At 41.2% G+C, this 26261-nt stretch overlaps 1 protein-coding gene across 2 annotated transcripts in view; it reads right to left on the bottom strand.

Moving 5' to 3' along the window:
• cpne5a (copine Va) overlaps positions 1-26261 on the bottom strand; it is a 95415-nt gene that overhangs the window by 31565 nt on the left and 37589 nt on the right. For both annotated transcript variants that reach the window (XM_086277376.1, XM_086277377.1), the window contains 6 exons: positions 26119-26195; positions 9940-10003; positions 5386-5489; positions 5064-5168; positions 2740-2781; positions 2461-2536 (listed from right to left, as the gene is read on the bottom strand). In XM_086277376.1, the coding sequence (XP_086133502.1) occupies positions 2461-2536; positions 2740-2781; positions 5064-5168; positions 5386-5489; positions 9940-10003; positions 26119-26195 (468 nt within the window). The remainder of the gene's footprint in view (positions 1-2460; positions 2537-2739; positions 2782-5063; positions 5169-5385; positions 5490-9939; positions 10004-26118; positions 26196-26261) is intronic.

The raw sequence follows: 26261 nt of genomic DNA, 5'->3' as shown, positions 1-26261 counted from the left end.
CAATCTGGCTAATTCTTAAAAGGAAGGAAAGCGCTGGTGAGTTCAAGCCTGGACGGCCATGAAAAGTAGCTTAAACTGAATGATCTCAGAATTCCTTTCACAACCTCTAGCCAAATCAAGAGCACCTCAACAGGGGTAGGCGTGTCAGAGCCTGCAATCACGACAAGTCTTCATTCATGTAACTACAAAGGGTTTAGCTCAAGCTGCAAACCACATGTGGCACTCAAGAACAGAAAGAGCAGATTACACTTTGCTAGGAAATGTCTTAGAAAATCTTGCCCAGCTCTGGAACAAGAAGTCTCTGGAGACAGATGAAACCAAAATTAACTAAGAGTGCCGAAAAGGAAAGAAGCAGCTTGTGATCTAAAGGAAAACACATCATCTGTCAAACATGGTGGAGGCGGTGTTTTAGCACGGGGATGCATGACTGCCAGTGGAAGTGGGTCACTAGTGTTTATTGATGATGTGACTGCTGATAAAAGCAGCAGAGACGACAGAGCTGCACTTTCTGCTCAGTTTCAGCCAAATGAAGAAAAACTGACAAGACAGCGCTTCACAGTGCACATGGACAATGACCCGAAACATGCAGTGAAAACAGCTTAAGAGCTTTTTGGCAAAGACATTAAATATTTTTAGATGACCTAGTCTTTCACCTGATTCCATCCCAAGTGAGCATGTTTTTCACTTACTGAACACAAAACTAGCCAAAAAGAAAAAAGGCAGAGCTCCCTTAATAAGCAGTGACTGAGCGAGGCTGACAGCACTTCAAGCGAGAAAACCTTGCACTTTTTGATATGCATAGGCTGTAGCCTTCGGTATGTTTATATAGCTGACATTTTGTATTAAATTACTTTGTCCAGCTACATATGCTGTGAAAATAGAGGGACTAATAAAAAAGTCTGTAATTCCTAAACAGTTGGCTTGCTTTTCTGGTTACCCGGTGTATGGTTAGAGGTTATACGCTGCACTTCAATTAGATATTGGCTGCTTCATTTCAAATCCTGTGTGGTGGTTTACAAGGGCATGAGTGCAACACTGTGCAAACACCTATAGACTTCACTAAAAACAAAAAATTGGGAAATACTTGAGTGATATCCAAGGCAAGCAGAGTGATTACAGTCTTCAGTGCATTAAATAAAAGTTACATTTAAGCTTGCAGCCAAAAACTTGTATGCAACAGTGAGCAAAGTCAAATATCTGCACTGCTCATTCTAAAGGTCTGCACACAAACACAAAGCATGAGCCTGGAGGAAGCTGTGCAGGATAATAAAGTAAAAGGTATCCCATTCTACCCTCCTTTCGTCTCTCTTCTCTACTCTTCCTTTCTGGTTCTGTACTTTCTAAAAGCGCCCCCTGAACTCGTCTTCCAAAAATTATGCCTCACAGCGTTGTGACCATCACTCAGCCGCCAAAACTTCACATGACATCACAAAGGAATCACATTCAGTTACAGCGTCCTGTACTGACATTAGCCTGCTGTCGTCGTATGTTTACAAGCTTTCTGCACGTCACGTTGAATATACAAAAATATGCAAAGAGCTGAAAAATGTGGCATGTGACATACTGAATTTCTTTATTTCTCCATAATGAGAAGGTGGTGTTATGTCATTTTTGTCCACATCACAAAAGTCTCTGACCTTACCTGCGTTTTATATATAGAAAGGTTTGGTGAAGGGTAATGGATGCACATCCTTATGCCGTGTCAGCAGTGTAAAAGGGCACCGTCTTTCCTAACCTAACTCATCAGCTTTTCCCTTACTCTCTACCTTTACTGGCCTTATTCTTTTCTTAGAGTGCTTCTATGACTGATTCAGAGGCTAATGTAATATGGCAACTGTTTTAATGAGCAGGGACCTATTCAGACTTTCTGAGTGCGATCCAAAGGAAGGAATAAGTAACATAGTTCTGTCGCATTTCCATTTGTATTCCCACCGCAGCAGCACTCTTCTCCAGTCGATCTATGGCACCACTTAACCTCTGAGAGGCTTAATAGCGGGTAGGGTGAGGACAAACAGGGGAGGCTAGTTGTTAATCTTGAACAGCCACAACTTTGCTCAAACAAGTGAGACCTGTAGAACTTCCTGTCATGAAAGAAGACCTTGCTGAGTATAAAGGGCACGCTGATTTGTTCTCAGACCGAGGCAGGTTTCTCACACTAGCATGCACAAAGGAAGCTGAGGTTTCTTTTTGTGCCATCAGAATCGTTTTTTGGCACAGGTGCTTCCAAGGTTCATTCATTAATAATTCGCACATAGCTTTGGCCGGTCACATTCAGCTCGATGTGCTGAATTTCACTTGAAACTGCGTCTGCCATAGTGGCTTCAGAAAGTGATTTGCATTCTACTTGGAAGCAGCTTAAAGCAAACGAGCTCCCTACAGCAGTCAACATTTGCAGCTTTTACATAAAGGTCCGCTGCTCTGAAGGTGATGATGGTATTGGTCGATTTTATCTCCGCTCACCTCATACACATTCAGCTGGTTCTGACCCCGACACAGCTCTTTGAAACTTGTGGTGAATTCACCGATGAAATCATGGCTGGTGGAAAGGAGACAAAAAGCGTCATCACAGCCTTGACTGGTGGAAGATAAAAGCACATAACCATTAATGTGTACTGAAAAGAAAGTAACTATAATTTAGTAAGGACAGTAAAATAGCGTTGTCTATTAGGGATGAAAAATTTTTTTTGATAAATTTCTCTTGTGCATGTGTGTGCACACGCTCCTCTGTGTATCAGTTACCTCCCATCTCTGTCCCAGTCATACACCTCCACCTTGATTGTCCTAGGAAGCACATCAAAGAGCAGAAAATGTGTTTGTTTCCTTGTGCGAACATATTAATGCCTTGCGTGAGCTACAAACTTAATATTCTTGAGGAGAAATGTTACAAAGAGCATTTTGAAAGTGACAAACCAAGTTACTTAAGCTCATTAATTGTTAGTGAAAGCTGAATTAAAGCCATCAAAGAGAGCATGCTCTGTGTTTTGCATGCAAAAGACACAAACATCTTTCTAGAGATCTAATGGTGACATTTGTTTTCTCTTTGAAGCTATACTGCGTGGCAGCCTGAGTCATGTTAGGTTTTCAAAATTTATTAGCTGATTATTAAGCACCAGTCTCAGTAATTGCCAACATTTAAGCAAGACTGACAATAATACAAATTCACAGAGCTTATTGGGTTTCTGTCTGCTTAATTTATGTATAAAAAAAATATGGTGCGGATTAGTAAACTAGCATTAAATATTTAAATGAATTGTTTTTGTGTATCTCACAGAGTAAAGAGCTGGGCGACAACACCAACAGTTTAGGTAAAGCATTTTCTCCCCACATGCCTAAGACAGAAAAGTAACCTCTTGGGAAATAGCATATTTTGCAAGTTCCCAAAATAAGTCGGTAGGAGAAAAAAACAAATGAGCAAGCCTGAGAGAATATAGGCAGAATGAGGAAGATGCCTCCTCTTTTCTTCTCAGACTGATGGAAACTAGACTAGTGGCTTGCCACCCCCATCTTCCCATCAGCTGCTGCTGTCAGTCACTTGTCAGAGGATCCAAGAGGCAGATAAGTATCGGAGGGCTACTCTGTTATCCTGACCTGAACTAATTGTGTCTGCACTATTTTTCCCAGCTAACAAATGTCCAAATTGTGTAACGCACAAAGAAAGGAGACTTCCTCTAATGGTCTGTGATGAACTCATCACTTGTTTCCCTCTAAACCAACCAGACATTCAGAGTCAGAGTTAGAAAACTTTGCAATCTTGACTAGTATGAAAAAACAAATGATTCTTGACACTCAGGGCCACTTGTGACAGATGATTTGCCTGTGATGAGTCAGCATCATTATAATCAGCAGAGTTGGGGGCAGCTCGATCCTCGAATCAATTTCATTTTAGTTTCTGAAACCAGCGTTGTGTTGGAGTGGAAATGGGAGCGATTTCACTTTCTGATCGCTATCGAAGACAAATGATTACAAGAGATTTATCAGATTCTCATGAGGGTGAAAAATGTGACTGCAGAGAGATAGTCAATACATCATTATTAATATATTGTAAATTTTGCTGTATATTTGCAGGAGAAAAGGGAACAAGAATGAAAGACGGTAGTGCAGAAAATACAGCACAGACCAGCCTGTCTGTGCATTTTACTGGAGTCCAAAAGAAAAGCCTGTGGGGGAGAAACCAGGCCATTTCTACTTATACAATTTAAAGAGAAATAAAAATGTCATGATTTGAAAAGTATTGGATGAAAAGACTGATAAATTGCAACAGCCGTGCTGCAGGTCTCCTGTATAGATCTCGGAAACTGTAGATATTTTAAAAGAAAAGCCAAGAGACCCTAAATGGCTGCAGATTTCTCTTGTCATCAAAATCCTCAAAGGGAATCAGGATACTTTCATGCTTCTGCTCCATCTGTCTGACCCAATTAGCTTCTCCGGGCAGGTGAACAGAGACAGGATTGAAAGCAGCGAACCTTCGCTGACACCCAGTGTAGCGGAGGCCATGGTTTGACATGTTCTTCTACACACTCGCACGGCTGTCTGGGTCTAAACATTTTCCTGCTTCTGCACACAAACACACATAGAAGGGCTCCTGTGTTGTTCCAGCCACCTGTCAACATCTTTAGACCGACTCTCCCTCTCCTCTCGCTCTCTTTTTTCGCTCGTGTTATTTTATCTTCCTGCCAAAACTCTTCCTGCTCCTCGGGTATTCTGCAATGCCCTTCACTCTGAAAAGATTCAGATAAGCTAGAAGTTGCCACCAGAGAAACCAATCAGAAACCCTGCAATGCTCTGAAAGGCTCTCTGTGATTGTGGAGAAATCAATAAAGAGCCAGGCAAGGTGGCATGTAGTGCTAGTCAGCCTGTAATAATTGTCTATTTCAGCAGCGGATAGAATAACATTAGAAAATCAATTTGCTCTAAATCTGATAGCCCTGATCCACTTTGTAAGAGCTACACCACATATTAAAACTCTGCACCGCTTTAATTTTTCCTTAAAAAACAAACTCTGAGTGTGTGGGAATATTTGTTTGTCTTCATGAGACTCACCTGTACATCATCAGTCAACCTACCTGTCATAGTCTCCATTGCAGAGCGCTCTGACAGGGATGGAGAAGGGCTCCCACACAGGGTTCAGTGTGTTCTTCACCACCTCGGTCTTGTGGCAGATAGTGAACCTGGAGATGCAGTTAAAACAAACATCTCTAAAATATAAACAAACACGTGTTTGAGTCCATAAGAAAAGATTCATTCTTATATCTGAAGGAATAAATATATTTCAATAAATATTAACGTTAGCCCGCGACTTTGTTCCAGTTTTGAATTTTGGCCCACTGTGTATTTGAGTTTGACACCCCTGACTTACAGAGACGCAAATGCGAAAGACAAACTCACGTGCCATCCTCATTACTTCTGTAGAAGACCATGAAGGGGTCTGACTTTCCAAAGAAGTCCTTTTTATCCAGTTTGTTGGCACAAAATTGCATGGTGGCGTAATCCTACAGACAAAGGAGGAAGGCAGTCAGAGAAATGGAATGATGGAAAAGTACAGGATACTTTAAATCCATGCTACTGGCTGTGTTTGCCTCCCGATGTTTGTGTACACATGCTGTGTGCCAAGATATAAAAGCACTGAAGCACCAACTAAAAGCAAAGTGCTGACTGAATCTTAATAAGAGGACAGCAAATCCAAACAGTGGGCTCTAATTTCAAAAACCTGCAAATGCATTCATTACCATTTCTTTATTATGCAACACCTGCATAACAATGTAGATGGAACACGGCAAATGAAAATACCTTGTGCTGTATAAAATAACAATAAGAGTAACCATACAGAGGCACATAAATGGATCCTAACACCCTGCACACAGAGAGGGGAGGGGCCTGTGTACAAAAGCATGTGGGGGGTGTGAGTGCAGCTAATGATACATTAGAAAGGCTGGTATTATCATAATTATACTCATTTAGGCAGCATTTCAATGTGTACTGCCACATCAAGGACAAAGAGCATGCTCCATAATGTTCTTGATTCCAGTTTGGCTCCCTGTGGTCACTCTAGAGTACAATAATGAAGCTGCATAATGGGCACACTGGACAGGTAAATGTCCACATCAGAAGAAAAGCTCTGCAAAGTGTTCTCCATCAGCATCTCAATCATCACCTTCACCTGAATGATGTTCAAACCTTCTTAACAGCTTTGTACCCCCCCCCCCCCCCCCCCCCCAAACGTACCACATATGTAAATTGGGGGTCTTATTCTCACATCTTAGAGTCTGTTAAAGTTTTATGCCAGAAGACATTGAAGCTTTCAAGGAGCAAAAAGAGGAGCTGTCTTTACCCAGCTGGTCTTCAGGGCTTTTAGGTTTTGAAGTGCTGCTGTTAGATCTAAACCAGCATGGTGCAGGGCAGGGCCTCTATTGATTGCTTTGACCCACATCAGTCGGACACGGTCTGCCACTGACCTGCCTCTCGCTAACCCCCAAAAACATCACTTTTTGCCTTGGACACAGCACTACCACGGAGCTACTACATAATTCAAAGTACAATAACTCCTGCAGTTTTCTCCTTAAGAGGGGGATATTATGCTTGTCCTCATTTTCTGCCAGTACAAAAGATGGCATAAAAGAAGAGGATGAAAGGTGGGCGTAGCCACGCGCGGGTTTCATGCCGCAGATAATCCAACATTTTAAAACCTGGTATGACCAAGATTTTCATAATAGACTTAATTTTCTATTCAGTATGATCTAAAATGATTGAGTGAGTCCATAAACTTAGCAGGAAAGTATTTACAGAGGCTACATCAGAGAGCTGTATGTTCATAGACTTCTATAGGACCAGAAGACTCTTTGCAGCCACAGCTATTTCTATTTAGTGGCCTTCAGATAGAATGACACTTCACTGGCGTCATATTTCCACACTGGAAGCTATGTATTTTAACTGTATATGCAGGACTCCAACCTGCCTATTGTTCAAGGAGCTCACTAAAAAGAAGAGTGGACTAAATAAGAGTATTCAACAAGGTCCAATGTTAAATAAACAACACTTATTTTGAACTATTTGAAATAATACAGTTACTGTTTTAGAGTCCAAAAGAATGAAATTGTTGCGCTGGAACAATTTAAAGAATGAGCTAATCTGATTACACCACAGTTTGAATCCTTTCACTGTGGTGGAAATGTTGAAGCAGGTGAAGAGTAAAGCTATGATTAAAACAGTCAGCGCTGGCAGCTGAATAAGATAAGATAAGATAAGATAACTCTTTATTGTCATTGCACAGTCATACATAGTACAGTAGTACAATGAAATTGGAATGGGTTGCTATATATCCATTTTCATTTCCTACTGTCATTTTCAGTTATTACCTACCTTTCTATCCAGCCTGCAATATCTTTGCATTTTCTACCTGCAGTGTGTCAAGCTCTCCCTCTGTGGTTTTTTCACAAGAACGTTTAATTTTCCAAGGTGCTGTTTGGTGCATTAAAACTAACACATCATGTTGGGAAAGTTTGCTTAGGTCAGATATGAAAGCCCTTAAAAAATAGATCCGTAGTATAACTGTCCTGTTTAACCCTGACACAGCTTCTACAATTACACTATCATGGCAGCACAGTGCCCTAAGCCTTCATTGGGCATGGATAACACATACCCACATCGGAGCCTAGCAGTGTTCTCTCATTAAGCGAGGAAAAGGCAGAACATTCATTTCAGCCACTGAGGTTTAGGAGCAGCAGGGGAATAGTGACTTCAGTCTACATCCTCCTACCCGTTTCTCTGCTCTACTAAGATATCACCGCATGGGGTAAGTGGCAGAGCAACGCACACTGCCACTTACAGAGAGTGGGGTGGGTCTATTCAAAGAGATACAAAGCAATGCACACAGTGCCTGAATTCATGTTACACAAGCTTATGACATCCTTGGGATTGCAGACTGTAGTGAATCACAAAATGAATCATAAGCTTCGCGCATCACTCCATTCATCCGAGCATTCGTCTATTATGACTGTAAGCCACAGGTGAAGGATTTTTTGTCAATGTAAGGATGAGCGTTATGTAAGCTCAAGAAGTGAAGAACGTTTGCTTGATAAATGAAAAATGTTAGTGTAATCAGGGTTTTAATGTTACCAGAGCTAGTTTAAATTCATTCAAGAGGTTTTGTGTTATTTTATTTCATTTAATTTACTTTTTCCATATTCATAGGACGTGAGGCTGTTCTGTAAAGACTAAAAAGCCTCTGTAGAAAACTTGTGGTGTCAAGTTTTATAAACAAAATCGCCACTTTGTGAACAATTGTGAGTCGAACTGATAACCAGGACTGAGGTTTACAGCTTCCATATGTTAAATGTTGTGTGGTTTACTTTTATTTAAATCAGACAGAGCTGGACCGTGTGGAAGATGTGAAGCGAGCCAGCCACTGCTCTGCACTCCTATGTGCCAGAGGCAACGACAGCCAAGAGGAAGCCTTTGATCCATGCGGAGGCTGTTGCTCTGTCTAATGATACCTGGCAAATCCACCACGAAGGTGAGAGCCAGCCCAGTTCTCGATTCACAGTCCCTGCAGAACTTCCCCAGTCGATTCTCCCTCTGCTCGTCTCACTTTCCCCAAACAAGAGTTGCAGTGTTTACCTCGGGCGATGCTGCAACTCAGCTGCCTCCATTTATTGGTCACAGGTGGATTATAGAATAAACAACAACCAGATGGATGGTGGCAATCCAGACTGTAAGAATTCACAGGTTTGGTGTTGTGCTGACAGCGCTGTCTTCTGAGTCACGCTTTTAGTACGTCGTTGCTTTCATTTGCCTGTTCTTTTCTCAAACCTGAGACATTTCTGTTCAGGGTTAAATTCTGTGTATACAGGGCAGGTCTGCGGTGACATGTCTAGTCGGTGTCTCTCTAATGGAGTCCGGGAGAAGGGAAATCATCATTTGTACCAGTAACGATCATTTGCATTTATATTACTGAATCGCCTCTTGAAGAGGTGCTTTGCATTGATGATGCTAACTCCTATCATTCGCAGATCCAATGCACCTGATGACTCACAGCAGCCCTCCAATGACTGTGAGCACTGACACTTCAATCCAGCAGTGCAGAATCAGTAATGCTTATCATGGTGGTTTCATTATCAGCATGTCTTATCAGTCTCACTCTAACAGGAGACTCTTTATTTGTCAGGGAATAAACAATAAGAAAAAAAAAAACACCTAGTCAGGTACAATGATTGTTAAACAAGGTGCTTTTTTAAGCTAAACAAGTATGTCAGGAAATTAGAAACCACTGAATCATTGCTTACATGTATTAGGGAATCATAAAACATTTACAGAGAAGCTCAAGGGCTTTTTGTTCAGCCTCTGAGGGAGGCCGGTTGTTCCGGTCAATAAGTCCTGCTCCACTGGCAGCAGTATAATGTGATTATTTACTATCTTCATTTAGCAGTGTGGAGAGAAAGTCAATGGGCATTAGTGGACACAGGTTATTAACGCAGACTCATGGATTAACGCACACTACATAGGAGCAAGTGCCTGTTTTAGTGATTGAAATGAAGGCGGTCTCATTAAATAGCTATTCAACCTCATAGCATATCCACTATGTACACAAGTTCCAAATGGCAAACGCAATTGCAAAGTAACACGGCATATCCTGCTCGTTTAATGGGGACAGTTATGGCACAATATATCTCGCTGGAGTAAAGGATATTAAATATCCCACTTCACTTCAGCGGACTCGTGAACATTGCTAAACACGGATAATGGAGCAATTCCATGCAACGCAGGCGATCTCACAGTGACGTGTCACAATTTAACAATTCGCTCATTTAAAGTCAGATGTAATGATGCTTAAGGGTCGAGTTCACATGAGACAAGTGAACACTGCAAAACATTTACTCTGACACTTAAAGTGTAAACAGTTACAAAAACAAAAAAAGTATGATGGTTAAAACTTTTTGGACTTACTCGGCAGTTTCCAAGCTCCTCCGCAGACAAGATAACAGTTCCACATTTCTTCCCGGGTATACCACTGTGAAAACAAACACATATCCTTCTCTCATCCAAGTAAAACTTTCACAGCGATCCATTTTGACCATTTTTTAGATGTTAGCAGGTGAACAATTAGAGGCATTGTGTTGCATTTTGTTATACTAATCCATGATGCCAGTAAACAGCAAGAATTGTCAGTAGTTCTAGCATCCTCTTTTGTAAATTCCACTGAATCCGGTTATCTTTGGGAAAGGGGCCGAAACATCTAAGTGGAGCTGAAACGCTTTCTTGTGTCTTTCTATTCTACAAGTTTGATTTCACACCTTCTGAGCGATAGAAGAGGAAAGACCACAGATAAGATTCATGGATGTAGCGAAGGAGGACACGCACAGGGCTGGAGTGGCAGAACAGGACACTAGGGATAGGGTGAGATAGAGGCAGAAGATTTCCTGTGGCAACCCCTAAAGGAACCAGCCATATAAAGAAGAATAACCTTTTTGAGAGACAGAAGTATCAATAATTAGAAATATTTATGTTTCTAAGATTCTTCTTTGTTTGAATTGTACAATAAGGCTTCATTTCTGGCTTATTTTCACATCCAATTGTATTTTAAATTCAGTAGTATATAGAATTGTAATGTTAATTTAGTATGACAGTGTGACAGCTCTAATGAGCACATTATTCCTTTTTCTCCACCTTAAGTGAATCAAAAACAAGTTATAAATATAGGCTCCCAAGTTTTCAGAGCAGTGTGATATCAGACTGCTGAGAAGCCGAGCTCTTCCGATTCCCGATTGCCAGCACCATATTGAGACTTTAAAGCTGCAGTTGTTTACCACTGATTCACGCTCCAGCAGATGATCAAGACATATCGCAGCACAAGAGGCGCTCTCTGCATGTCTGTGTTTCCATACATCACCTCTTCACTAAGCTGCCAATCCAGTGGCTGATTCTAACAAAAATAGAGACAGCGCTGCATCACAGTTTGTCCTAAATGTTATTTGGCTGTATTTTTTGAAGCGGAACAAAATGACTTTTTTTCCCCTGATATCCAATCTAACCAGCTCTCAGCATCCACTGAAGCTGTGAGAAGAAGGCAGAATCCATTCGACCCAACACGGAGCAATACACCATATCTGTTTTCCAATCATACAATAGCATTCCAGCTGCTACAGCTCCCATCATCCTTCTGGATAAAAAAGGAAATTACACGAGTGTCCTGCTGTGGCCTTAGCTGGAGACCAGTCATTAGAAGGTCAGACTTGCTGTGACAGACTTGTTCATCAAGCTGTGATAGCTGATCTGAATATCAGTACTACTACATACATACTGCTAAGCAAGAGGCAGCCTTTGACTATAATGGCAAAAGTTCCTTTATTCATAACATCAATCTCAAGCACGAACCTAAGTGAACTTTCAGAACTGGATTATATCAGAGAACCAGGGCCTGCCTGCACATGAGATTTCTGTAATGTTTTTAGGACGTATGGTACGAGGTGTTTTCCATTCATCTCAATCAGGTTTGCCAGGACTGCATCACAAGAAGTAAAGCTCTATAAAACCAGTTGTCATGCTGTGGAGGAATAGTTCTCCAGGCTTCTCTTGTGCTTGAAGGACATCTGGCCACTCTTCCATTAAGAATATTTCAGACTAGAAATGTTCCTCTCAGGTCTTTGCCAGATTTTTCTTATTTCCTAAGAATATGATTTGCTGTTTATCTGAGGTACAGATAAGGACACTGCAAAGTAGAGATATGCAAAGTTTTCAGCTAATGGTTCTTTGGGAATCACCTTTCAGCTAAAGAAAGGAACAACGTCTGTGTTGTTGCAAAAGCCTGTTAGTAACAAAGTGTCTAAAGATGAGATTTTAAATTGTCTGTTTGCCAATTTGTCTAAGATGTAAAGACAACACTGGTTCATCCCTTGAGTTAGGCGCCTTTGTCATGCTTGAAATATTCATAGGTCAAAAAAGTGCTCAGATACAAGCAATAGACTGAAAATGAGTGAAAAAGCAGCCAATGCTCAAAGAACAACTTTGAAAGACCTTGAGCAAGCCTGGACAACTATTGCTCATGACCGCTTTACAAATTCTTTACATTTAAAAAAGTCCAGCTCCTGGGTACTAAAATATAAAGAAATGAGGGTCTGAGAGAGTTTTATACAGTACTGTACCTCAACACAAATCCACTTAGCACTGAATTGTGGCTGCTGCATCTGCTTTCATGAGGCAAAAGGAAAAACTGAACTCTCACGGAGCAGGTCTGCTTAGTTTTCGGGCTTTATCTTGGAGGTCCACAGAGACCCATCTCAGGGTGAATTAACTGTCCTTGAATTATTGATGCTTTACTCCAAGTCACCACCGTGCAGTTTGATGGCGCCTTGAAAAGCGAGTAAAGCTCTAACCAATGATGCCAGTAAACCCTGCACGCTCCACAGGTCACATTATCTCCCTGAGGTCACAATAATGTTAGATATTCCTATTAAACCAGGAAATGAGATCCAGCAATTGGTAAAGTATCAGCTCCAGGCACGTTTAGATGCACCACCCTGCTCTAATCTCTGCGGCAGAGAAGAGAGCAGGTACCAAAAGGGCAATGGTCTTTTAAATCAGGTATGCATTATTGAGTTTGCAATTTCCCCTGACAATGACTAGTTAACATGAAGAGCAAGCAAGCAAGCAAGCACTGAATGGATAAATACAGTTCCTACTAATTATCGATCAAACGTGACTTTGGGGGTTTTTTTCTCTAAATTTTTCTGCTCCGTGCTGCGATGTGACTGCAGGTGATACAAAGTGTCCTGCATCAGGAGGCTTCATTCTCACAGCACTCATATACTGATGGTTTTTCAGTGGGGAAAATGCTTTGATGATGAAATTATGTGAAATTTTTGGCTGTGGTCCTTCTTTCCTGTAAATCCCCAATGAACACAGTCTACATTCTGTCAGCTGTGGGGAACCAACAGGATTTAATCAAGGTGGTCGTGTAAGTGCAAAACACATTTGTAACATTTTTAAACGAGTCCGGTACAACAAGATGAAGCTATTTTGTGATGTTTCACAGCCTGGCAATCCCCAGCTTAGCACAGCAACAATTTGAGACCTTCACTGTTTCAAGTTACACCATCATGAATGTTCATGTCAATACACAGTATTGCCCTGAATATGTTTTTTTTCTAGCACACAGATGGCTCTGTTTTACAGTAATTCCTGGAGATTGTTCTAGATACATGGCAAAAGTCAAATAGTTGGCTTAGTAACCAAAACTGTAACAATGGGGAATGACGCAGAGAGAGAACTCTTTTAAAGAAGGAATAACAGCATTTACATTCTGAGTTACAGAAAGTCTTAATGTGGACAACTTGTTCAGAGAAGGCTGGCAGCCTGTTAATATAAAAGGCTGATTAATGCAATATGGTAATATTCCTGCAGCATAGCAATACAGGTGAGTGACTGCAATAACCGCATGCTAAGTATGTATGATGATCCTTTCCACCATTCTTAGTCCTCCATAATTCATCCAGTCACTTACAGGCTTCCCTTGGCACTCAGCAGACACAGTACCATAAGGGCCTGACCAACTAAATTCTAGTCCAGTGCAGAAACCTCAGCAGGACAAATTTTTAAAGTCAGATTAGCATCATGTCTGCTGTTCCTCCTTTTCCACAGAATCCCCCAGGATCAAACAAAACTTCATGAAGAAGAGAAACAAATAGAGAGAGAAATGAAATAGCGCCTTGTAGCACAGCAGCTTCCTTTACCCAGAAAGAAACAGAGGCAAGAAGTGCTGTCATGCTCTTAGCTCTGAAACAGAGGGTTAGCTACAGCTGCCTTGACAGAACCCCTGTTTGATCAACTGAATGGAGAGAGATCAAGCAGCATATTTCAACATTACTACAATTACTTGGCCAAAGTTTTTGATACTGCTGTTCTGCAGAATACCGATGAGAGTACTGGGTGTCTCTATTTGCCAGGGAACCATGTATGCGAACCATTTATTCCTCCAAAACGCAAGCATCAGAGATTATTAGGCATGACATATTATAATATGGATATTCAGGCTCAATGTATGGCCTCTATAATTTCCCATCTAGAGGCAGTTGCTGTCATGAAATAGTGATTCACAATCCCTGTATTCTCCATTACCTATCTGTGCGGAGGTCGGGTGGATGGAGGATGGTGAGATTAAAGTCCGAAGAGGGAGAAGGAAGCAATTGTTGATGCCGTTCACATTAGGTCATTAGGATGAGGGATGGTCTTGATATTTAACGACAGCGCAACGTGTCACGCATAAGAGAGTGAGAGAGGGTTATCTGCTCAACAACATGAGTGAGAGTCCTAGAAGAAGAAAGCGATTTTTTTTTCACACTGCAGTTTCTGCAGGGTGGGTCTGCATATATTTTTTTCCTGTGACGCATAGTGGCTGCACTGCTATCGTGCAAAGAAGTGTTATATTGCAATTTCACACCTAAATGGCAATTAATCACTTAAAACAAATTATTCAGTAAGGTTAGGTGCGAGCACAGCAAGAAAAAAAAGGATCGGTTTAACTGCATTTCACTGCGACTGTCCAGGTCAGTGAATTTAGTAAATCTGCCTGGATGACAAGGGGACTGATATAAATGAACAAATCTAACGAGTTCCAGTCGAGTCAAAGGCTAGCAGAGATGGGTGGAAGGCAGATAATCGGGCTTTGTGCCACTGTAACCATATGGGGCAGTGGGCATATCATAGCTGAACAGAATTAGCCAAGGTTGCCAAAACTCTTTGTGGGTTTAAATGGGATTATACCACTAATCCCTCTGATCTTCATATACCGATAAGAATCCATAATCCTTCACCTTCCCAAGATTTTTTTAAGAGGATGAAAAGTGCAACGGCTTATTCAAAAGGGCACCAGAATACCCGCTGTATTTCTCAGACAGGAGCTCCTTCCTACAGGTATTGCAGGAGGAGATGCTGTTTGTGTTCAAGGCTGGTAGCCACAGGCTACCTGTGCTTAGCTTTTTGAGGCTCTGTCAGAATGAGCACAAAGCTGGTAAACACGGCAAAAACTGTGGCACAGAAAAATGTCTAATAGATATTATTAAACCATCACAAGGAAAAAATGTGTTTACATTTTACCGATGGCGCATGGTGCCATGAACCTGCCATCCTTCGTTCCATTACTACTCCAGTCACGTGTTATTCACTGGGTACCACTGACGGGTAAAGACCATCACCACAATCTCCCTCAATGGAGCTAATCGTGTAATTTATATAGTGACTAATTAAACAAGAAATTTGATTAAATTAAGACTGTATTCCATTCTATGAGTATAGTGATGTAATGAGATTGGTGTTGACGTTTTGATTGCATAAATAACAGCGCAGGCTTTAATCACTATAACAATCTTTGCTTTATTGAGATTTTGAATAAATGAGGCTGTCATCAACCACCTGCAAGCTAAAAATCGCTTGTTTTGACAGCAAAAGAGAAGAAGCAGCTGTCAGTCAGAAGGAAACTTTCTCTCTCAGTCTAAAGGCAAAACCTGTTCATGACAGCGAGCTCACTCTAATCCCCGTGCTCTGCCAGTAACAGAAACTCTTCAAGAGAGCATAACGAGTCAGTTTCAATTTCCCCCTAGCAAGCAAAGAACATCTCTATAGGAAACGCCAAGAAAGATGCCCAATTTCCATTGCTTTTATACTTGGAATGCATTTTATTGCACTTTTAAACTACTGTCATGGCAGAAAAAAAAGAAAGTACACCCTCTGTCAGTTCTAAGGTTTTACATATCAGGATATAATGAAAATTTATTTGATCCTAACCAGGTCTGAAAATTTGATAAATGCAACTTCAGATGAACAACAAAACATGACGGTTTCCACCCGGTCATTAGTTATTTAACAAAAATTAGGCCAAAATGCAGAAGCCGCAAATAAAAAAACTAAGCAAACCTCATGGTCAAATAGTGTATTGAATCATTTTTTCAGGGATAATTAAGTAACTTGAAGTAATCACTTTCTGTATGACTTTATCAGTCTTTCACATTGTTGTGCAGAAGTTCTGGCCCACTCTGTGCGCATTAGAGGATGCACAGCTCTCTTAAGGTCAGGTTACGGTCTGGACATTGCAACACCTTGATTCTTTTCTTTTTCGCCTTTTCTGTTATAGATTTGCTGCTGTGTTTGGGACCATTGCCATGTTGTATGACCCAATTTATGGCAAGCTCCAGCTGTCAGACTGCCTCACATCTGACTCTAGAATACTTTGGTAAACAAGCTCAAATCATCACCACTCCACCAACACGCTTACAGTCGGTATGAGGTGTTAATGCTGTGCTTGGTTTTCTTTCATACATGTCACTGCGTATTGTGGCCAGACATCTCCACTTCAGTCTCATCTGTCTATAGGACTTTGTACCAGAAGCCTTGTGGTTTGTTCAGATGATATTTTGTAAACCTAAGCTCTGCTGCCATGTTCTTTTTATAGAGAAGAGGTTTTCTCCTGCAACCCTCCCAAACCAGACTTGTTGTTAATTGTAAAGTCATTAACTTATACTTAAACTCAATTAGAGAACATATAACATGCTAACTGAGGCCTGTAGGGCCTGATGTAGCTACTGAATTTGATGCAATTTCTCTGAGCACTGCATGAGGTAAATTTCTGGGATGTCCACTCATGGAAGGGATAATAATTGACTTGAATGTTTTCCACTAGTGAATAATCTTTATCTCTTTGTAAATGGTCTTATAAACCTTCCAAGGCTGATGGGCAGCAACAATTGCTTCTTTAAAACAAACAACAGAATTAGAATGTATAGAACAGAGTTTGAATGAAAGCAACAGAATTCTAAAACAACCAATAGAATTTGAATAAAAAGAGTGGAATTAGAATGAAATGACTAAAATTTGAATGAAAACAGAATTTGAACAAAAACAACAGAATTAGAATGTACAGAACAGAGTTTAAATGAAAACAACAGAATTCTAAAACAAGTAATAGAATTTGAATAAAAAGAGTAGAATTAGAATGAAAACAAAAGCATTTGAATGAAAACAACAGAATCTCAATGAAAAGAACGGAATTAGAATGAACAGAACAAAGTTTGAATCAAAACAATGAAATTTGAATGAAAACAACAGAATTTGAATGAAAACAATGGAAGTTTAAGACCTTTACTGACGTCTTTTCCTGTTGGAATCATGTTAACACACACCTGAATGCTTCAGACCTTCAGTTAAACAAGTGAATTTGATTAGCAGCACCTGCTTCTGACTTAGTTTGTTACATAAATAATCATAAAATGAATATGTCGATTACTCTTATTATTCCGCAATAACTAAAACCATACTATTAAGGGTGTATTTTCTATTTACCATGACTGTAGGTAATATCAACTCACAGCTCATTCTGCCCTCTGTTTTCCCTGCAGTGTTACTGTTGAGCCACCTTTCGCCCCCTCATCTAGCGCTGAGCACATGTAATGAAATTCATATGATGTTGCAGTGGGTTGCCCTGACCTCCTCTGATTGTAATCTGCGCACCGACAGATTGTTTTCAGCCTCTGAATAGATAGATCAGCAACACAGAGTGCCTTTCAGTTTGCTCTCTCACCTTTGCAGCAGACACAGCTTGTGGTCATAACAGAAATTAACACTGTCTGCTCTGACTGCAAAACCTCCACTGCCCTTGCCTGCACTTGCACTATTAGTAGTGTTAAGACAACAATCTATTGCCTTATTACCTGCAGAGCTTTAAGAGACAATACTTATAACAAGCAGGGTATATATATATATATATAAAAAAAAAAAAAACACCCAGCACGCCCCTGCGGGCGGTTTATCCTTCAAGCTCGGGTCCTCTACCAGAGGCCTGGGAGCTTGAGGGTCCTGCGCAGTATCTTAGCTGTTCCCAGGACTGCGCTCTTCTGGACAGAGATCTCCGATGTTGTTCCCGGGATCTGCTGGAGCCACTCGCCTAGCTTGGGAGTCACCGCACCTAGTGCTCCGATTACCACGGGGACCACCGTTACCTTCACCCTCCACATCCTCTCGAGCTCTTCTCTGAGCCCTTGGTATTTCTCCAGCTTCTCGTGTTCCTTCTTCCTGATATTGCTGTCATTCGGAACCGCTACATCGATCACTACGGCCGTCTTCTTCTGTTTGTCTACCACCACTATGTCCGGTTGGTTAGCCACCACCATTTTGTCCGTCTGTATCTGGAAGTCCCACAGGATCTTAGCTCGGTCATTCTCCACCACCCTTGGGGGCATCTCCCATTTTGACCTCGGGACTTCCAGGTTATACTCAGCACAGATGTTCCTGTACACTATGCCGGCCACTTGGTTATGGCGTTCCATGTATGCCTTGCCTGCTAGCATCTTGCACCCTGCTGTTATGTGCTGGATTGTCTCTGGGGCATCTTTACACAGCCTGCACCTGGGGTCTTGCCTGGTGTGATAGACCCCAGCCTCTATGGATCTTGTGCTCAGAGCTTGTTCTTGTGCTGCCATGATTAGTGCCTCTGTGCTGTCTTTCAGTCCAGCTTTGTCCAGCCACTGGTAGGATTTCTGGATATCAGCCACCTCCTCTATCTGCCGGTGGTACATACCGTGCAGGGGCCTGTCCTTCCATGATGGTTCCTCGTCTCCCTCCTCTGTCTTGGGTTTCTGCTGCCTGAGGTATTCACTGAGCACTCGGTCAGTTGGGGCCATCTTCCCAATGTATTCTTGGATGTTCGTTGTCTCATCCTGGACTGTGGTGCTGACACTCACCAGTCCCCGGCCCCCTTCCTTCCGCTTATATATATATATATATATATATATATATATATATATATATATATATATATAAATGAACCATTTCCTTTCATCGGAGGCACAAAGCAGAGATTTTCCAAAGTCCTTGAAGAGTCATAAACAGAGCAATGTAGCTGACAATTTATCTGAATAAGTGGGAAGGCAAGGCAAACAAACAGTTTGTTGTGAGAGCTGCGCTGCAGAGAGGGGAGGCTTTTTGCTTCTTATGGAAGCAAAATGGTACCTAATAAATCCCTGTTTCATCGGACAAAAAGGGTTCTTGTACACTCAGCACAGTTGGGGTTTTTATACATCTAAGCAGGAATACACATTATTAGAGAGGGACTCTTGTTAGTGCTCAGCCTTAGAGCCCAAATTGGCATTTAGCAAGGCAGCAGAGTGGTCTAATTGTGTGTGATGCTCCGAGGCAGAGAATGCTGATTAGTATAAGCCGTCTAGAACAGTTCACCTCCCAATTAAGTAAAACAGACAAACACGGGGGGCTAAAAGTTAAAGAAACACTGTACCTGGCTGCATGTACCCATCTACAGTATCAAGAATAATTGGATTAGGGATTTTCAGTTTCACTAACAAATAAACTTCTCTCACTCCCACTCATTATTTAAATCTGTGATTTTATTTCATCTCAGAGGAAGCGCCGCCAGCAGCCATCTACATTAACCAACAACTTTCAAAGAACTGTGAGTCTCTGAAGTCAAGATGAGACAAGTAATGCCCTTTGTTTCAGTGTTCCCTGAGTAAATTTATGGTAAGTTATCGCACTCTGCGAGTTTACACAGCAGTTTGAAATAATATTGCGGGCATGACATTACGTATTTGATCTTTTAGTATACATTTCAACTGTTAACTTTGAATACAATATAATGCTGCATTTCATAATTAGCTTATGTAAAAGAACCCTGTTAGAAACCATTTCATCTGTGGCTCTAACTGACCCGTCACCCAATCCATCCCTCGAGCAGAGATCGTATTGTCATAACGACATTAGAATGCAGAGACAACCTGAATAGGAAGCTATTTATTGGCTCCTCCAACAAAGAGACAATCATGTGCACTAAACCAGATGAGCCAAGCAGAGGTTCACAGACATATCTGCTGGCTATTGGAGCGTTGGAGCCATTTCAAGTTCAAGTATGAAAATCCCCTCATATTTTCTATTGAAAAACAAACACACACTATATGGACAAAAGTACTGGGACACCTACAGCACTTGCTCAGGCATGGAAACCTGTACCATGAAGCTCCTGGCACACAGTCATTGCGCTGATGTTAATGTGAGAGGAGATTTGGAACTTGGCAATTATTGATTTAGCAGAGTTAAGTTACAGACCCTCTCTGTAACTTGATGTGGGCAGACACTTCATGGCAGGGTTAACATGGTTCCAACGCTTCCACTTTATAAATGTTTATAAAGGAAGACTGAATGGGCGGTGATTTTATAGTCGTTGGGCAATGGGACAGAAAACATGTGAATTCAAAGATTAAGAGGTGAGCAGCATACTTACTGTTTTAGATACCAGTTTTTAGATGTTTTTGAAGTTTATTTATCTCTTTGTTTATTTTTGTTATTTTATTTTATTGTATGTTCTTTTACCAGTCTTATTTTTCACGTTGTCTGCCTCAGTGTTTGGTCCTCTTTTCAGCATTATTGCTGATGAGAGCAGCCCACAGAGAAAGTAATGCAGCCTGAGGCCATCTCTGTGTGAATCAAGGACCCATTGTTTAGTAAATTACTATCAATTTCAACACACGATCTGCCTTTTTTATAATTGCAAACAGCCTGTGTGCATATAAGACTGCAAAGCAATTAAGAGAAGGGGCTCGGCAACTACTGCTTACAAACATATTTGTTTCAGTGAAATAATAATCAGGTACAACTTCATCAAACTTCAAGATGACACAGTTCTGCTCAAAGATGAGATTTTTAGCACACTGAAATAAGTTGGACTGCAGTTACAGTGTTTTTTCACCCCAACGTGCACTGATGCCCGGTGACCAGAAGGATGGAATATAAGTCTAATAAAAACCTTGGTTTTTAAGATCTGACCAGAGATACGGATGAAAATTAGCCTTTTGAAAATGAACAAAAAATATTAAATATTATTAAATATTAAATGTGAAAACATAAACCGGATCGCAACAGATATGAAAAGTTTAGAGTTTCAAAGATTTTTATCCTATTGCTGTTGTGCTAGATTGCATCAGTGTATTGCTGTTGTTGTCTTGAATATCTGTTCAGTCCTAAACTCAATTAGAGAACTGACACAATGTTTTTTTGATATGTTGAATTTTGACTTGTTTTGACAGAGAGATAACTCAGTAAATTAAAGGATTGCTGATTTGATGAAAGCAGAACTAAGCTTTATTTAAAAAAAACATATTCTCCGTTCACTGCTTATCTTTCAACATCTGCGTTGCGCTGTTGTGATCAGATATCACTTAACATGTGACAAACGCAATTTGATAAGTCTGTACTGATTGACAGATTAACATTTGTGGTGAAGTTTTTTTGCATTTGCAATAACATGACCTAGAATATCTTCAGTGATGTGATTCAGCATCAAATACACTCAAACCAGTCTGGGTTGATGAGGCCCTGGCTTGTGTCCCAGCAGCACTAACGCATGGAACTTTCCTCCTAATCCAAAGCCAACAGGAGGCTCTTTCTTTCACGTTTTCTCAGCCCCTGTGATGTTGAGTAGCATGTAGATCTTCCACAGTGACCAACCTGTGAATCCTCTGCCCCCCACTTCAATAAGCTTGCGGCATGCCTTCCAGTCTCCCCTCCTGCAGAGCCCCACCAGCTCCTGATATGTGGATTTCTTTTTTTCATTTGCCTCCTCCATGTGCTCCTCCCAGGGAACTGTGAGCTCTAATAGGAGCAACTGCATGGAGGAGACTGATAGAGGTGCCCTGTCTGGCCTCTTTGAAGTTTCTATACCTCTCCAGATCCAGTTCCAAGTCTGACGCTGAGGTGAGCAGCCACATTGCAGGTTTAGGCTGAGATTGTAGCAGTTTCCCAGTCTCTGCTGGCAGATATGTTTGCTCTTGGCCTTGGTTTTGGAGATGGTAACAGTGATGGTCTTTAGCATGTGGTCTTGCTTTCATAGCAAAGAGGATATGCATGTGAGTCGATCTTTTTGGGTTTTTGTCAGTCAACAAGCTCTCATTCTGCACTGTATGCTGAATATCCATGTAACCTGGTGCTGCAAGTCCACCATCACGCTGTTCCGCTCTTCTTTGATGCCACTTGTCCTTTGCCTGACTAGATGTTACCGCGAACACAAAAAGCTTATGTTTCAGCTGGGACTCTGATGCCTCCAGGCATTCCTGGGCTCTCCATTTCCTGCCTGTCTGTACCATGATGCCTGCTGATACCACCCAGGAAACTTTGGAGTCCAGATATAGTAGAGCCTCTCAAATACAAGCAACCCTGAACTCGTCCCCAAGGCTGCTGAACAGGAGTTGCATTTGCATTTGCTTTAACATCAGTAATTAAAACTCTGGGGGCAGAAACACTGAGCTGTCCTGATTGAGATGCTTTCCTGTTTCCAAAATCAAACGGACACATAGACGCCTGCCAAAGTATGTAAAACTGTCATTGTGGTGTTTTCTAACGAACTAGGTATCTCCAGTTACCACACCGTCACAATGACGCACACACTCTGACTCACGAGGGGAAAACAATAACAGCTTTGACATTGCACCTCCCATATGAGAATGATTACAATTATTTTAAATAATCACCAATTATTATCATCACAAATCAGGTTAGACATGAACGTGTTGTGTGGCACATTAGCCACCGCACTAATTAAGCCACATATTCTCACAGCAGAGAAAACAAATTAATTATCAGCAAATCTGAGATCAAACTTCTTGAGATTTTGATCAAGTACTACACTTTCTTTTATCAAAGGACGCTCAAAACAAATTATATCTTCATCAAAACAAGTAAAAATTCAAGAGAAAATTTATCAGTTTAACTACACTTTCATCTTTTCTCTTTTTAGCCCTACCCATGGGATTACTTAATGCAATTTCTGCCTGTCCTTTGACTTTGATGTTTTTATGCACAGTCTGTTTAGCCAAAAAAAAGTCATTAAAGGGTATGCAGCATGGCTATAAGTACATTTATGATAAATCAGGAACATCGTCAGAGTTCGACAGTCATAAATGAGCCAAGTTCAAGCTAAACTTGAAATGGTAAGTACATGTAAACAGTGAGTTACAGCATTGAATTGACGAACTTAGTACCTCTGTCTTTACTTAAATAGTTATAATGAATAGAGAGCTTATTCATTTCCTTATAACTGCAGCTAGAAAGAGGAGCTAACACAGAACAGATTCATGTGTGAAATGCATGAGAAGTGCAACATACTGTACCTATCAGAAGGTGTAAAGATTTTTTTTCTTTGTCAGTTATCCTTCTGTATTCAGTGCTGGAAAAACATCATTATTCCTTTGAAGCGTTGGTTTTCCCACAGGAAAACAGGTCAGGTGAGCTTTTATGTGAGCTCTCAATTTATTCAGTTCCACATGCATGCCTTTGATATGTTATTTTTGTATATTTCCAGCTTTCCTCCCTCCCTGTGTGGGTTGATCGACACACCCGCGGCAGTCGTACTCTTCCTTATGGTTCATTTCCAGCTTTAAGCATGCAGCAGAAGGGCACAGTAAGGGTAGACTAATGGGTTTAGCATGCTAATCTTGTGCTGCATTTATATGCTGTACAAACATATTGTGTGTGGTATATTTCACCATACCGACAGGAAAGGTTACAGCTATTTTTTTAAATTAACACTATTATTATGGTACCTACACAACTATATTGTGATTTGTTCCTGCAGGCAAAACAACAACAACACAAAAACAATCAAAGCTAAGAAAGCTGTGTCACAGCACCCATGTGGGGTTTTTTTTTTCAAAGAAGCCATTCACCCCATCAGTCACTCAGCTTGACATTTCTTCCTGCACCAATAATTTTGATGCATGCCTCTCATTAAAAACAGATTATAAACGGAAGTATTTGTACCACTATGTCTGTAATGAACCACTGGTCTGTTCCATAAAACTGCCTTTACAGGAGTTGTTGGACCTCTGTGTGCAGTAGTATGAATGACGGACACGACACATAAGGTATATTACTGTGTTTGCATTTTGATTTTCTGTAAACTCTCTTTCTATATAGCAGCATGCATTAATGTGCTAATCTTAACTCAGATATGTGTGTCTCTCAAGCTAGCAGCACTCCCTGAGAAAGGAAACAAAAGTGTTCACGGGTGTTTTGCACCCTTGGCAAGTGGAGGGAAGGATGTGATGTTATATTTTATTTAACTGAACTGTGAAGCACCTATATGCAGTTTTTTCAGTTATAGATAAAATCTCATATTTCTCATTTTAAGGAGATCACTCTGTATATTAGCCTGCTATCTTTGTCAGAATACTGACTGACTATAGTTTTTCAGCTATGCAAACACTGGGAAAGCGAGGCTAAATGTCAACGGCTGGCAAACCAGCTTTACTCCTCATCTCCAGTGTCAATGTTCTCTCTCTATCCATATTTTCCATCTGTCTCTACTATCTGTCAGCATGGGTGAAAATGCCAAAATTGCTTGCCTCTATCCTCTTGCCAGCCAGTAAAATACTACTGCTATATTGTATAGCTGTAGAGGAAAGAGTTGAAGCCATATGTCTTCCAAGCTGATTGCATATGAATCTGTAAACACGCAGTTAGGTCCTAAAAAAGTTTAAAAAAGGGAGGCGGAGGAGTTAGAATTGCCTTTAGGTTTAAAATCAAAATTATGACTGGATTAAACTTTGGGTAAGTTTTAGGCTTTGATATGTGCTTGCGTGCTGGTTGGAGCAGAAAGAAAAAGAGGGAGAGGTCTGGAAGAACAAAAGGAATAAAGAACACGATGAAGAAAAAAGGGGTCAAGCCAGAAGAAAAGAATCTGGTAGATGGAAGGAAGACGAATAAATGAAAGATGAAGTCTGGAAAATAGGGAAAGGGGTGCTGATGTGCTTCTTAAGCAGGTCATTGAATGCAGCGTGCCTTGGGAGGGCTCCTTTAAGCATGACTAACAGATTTCCTCAGTCCCTGCAGGAGCTGTTCCTCAAAGCTATGGCGCAGAGAGACAGTGTCACTTTAGGATGTATGACAAGGAAATGGAGCACAAAAGCCATTAAACAACTTTTGGGATTTCGTCTATCACAGGAGGGGAGAACAACTACGTTTCTCATGCACGTTATTTAACTATTCAAATAAAAAAAGAGGGCAGATGAAAACTGCACCCTTAACTGAGTGTCATGGAGTTGAAAAGAATCAAAAGAAACCTTCACTGTTCTTGCGCTTCGTGAATTGTTACTTCCAAACTTGAAAGGAACAGCTAATAGCAACCCAAGTGAAAGTTTTCACAGGGGCTCATTTCTTGACTTTCTAATAAATTGTGGACTGTAACATCAAACTTATGATCATCATCACCCTCTCAGCAATGATCAAGGTACCCTGCTGAGGTTGTGGAATCAATACTTTTCTCCATCATGTGTGCCTGGGGCTCGTGATCCTCCTCCCTGTCTCTGATGTGAGGTGTGAAGCCTAGTTTATGTGAAGCCTAGTTTACAGCACACTGGTGAACACGGTCTCTTGATCCTGCTCATCCTCTTATTCAACACCGAAGGGCACCGAGCTCTGTAATCCACAACCCCCGGTCCCTGGCTGAGTTCATGGTCGACACCAAAGCCCTGCTGTTCTCACAAACCCCCCCGCTGCCGGGGCCAGCACCGCCTCATACTTCACATAGAGGCATATATTTTGCACTCGTGGTCTCACACACCAACACAGGCTTCACAGTGTGTCAAACCCTCCTTCGCACTCTCAAAAAGACACATAACTCAAAGAGCTGCACACAGGTCTGTGGGTGCCAAGTGCTTCAGGCTTTCTTATTTCCCAGTTTACACTAAGGAGCTGATAGTGTCATGTGTCTCCTGCTGACTTCAATCCACTCTTAGAGCTAGATCACCTCCCTAATGACAGTAATTGTATTGTGGAAGCCCCTGGTCATGTTCAATTACCCATTCCCATCCAAGCACATTGGTCTAATCTCGCACTGTAATGTACAATAAAGATGGCTCTAGAAGGGAGATGTCAGCTTCGCTGGCATGGATGAAATCCAGCAGAAGAGCCATGCTGTGATTGAATAGGCTGAGAGGTGGCACTGAGTTTTCATTATCTCATATCTGAAAACTTCCAAATTAAAACTGCTCTTTGTCTACTTCCATTTAAAAAACACTGAGAGCCTACCATTCTTGTCACACAACTCTGCAAATTGAACACTGTGAAATCTCCACTCACCCGAGCGGTTTCTCCAAGCGACTGGCAGGTGAGCCCACGATCTCTCCCAGCGTACAGAAGACCTGTCCCAGGAAGTCCTGCCATGGGGAGGAGGGCATAAAGTGGGATCGAGAGAGAGACGTAGGATGGGAACATTCAAATGG

This window comes from Aulonocara sp. 'chitande type north' Nkhata Bay, linkage group LG20 (assembly GCF_057382095.1).
Source record: "Aulonocara sp. 'chitande type north' Nkhata Bay isolate Kocher_YH1m ecotype deep benthic linkage group LG20, A_spYH_male_GT1.1, whole genome shotgun sequence".
NCBI classification, from domain to species: domain Eukaryota; kingdom Metazoa; phylum Chordata; class Actinopteri; order Cichliformes; family Cichlidae; genus Aulonocara; species Aulonocara sp. 'chitande type north' Nkhata Bay.
Note: the sequence above shows the minus strand (reverse complement) of the source record. Positions and strands in the feature narration are given on the sequence as shown.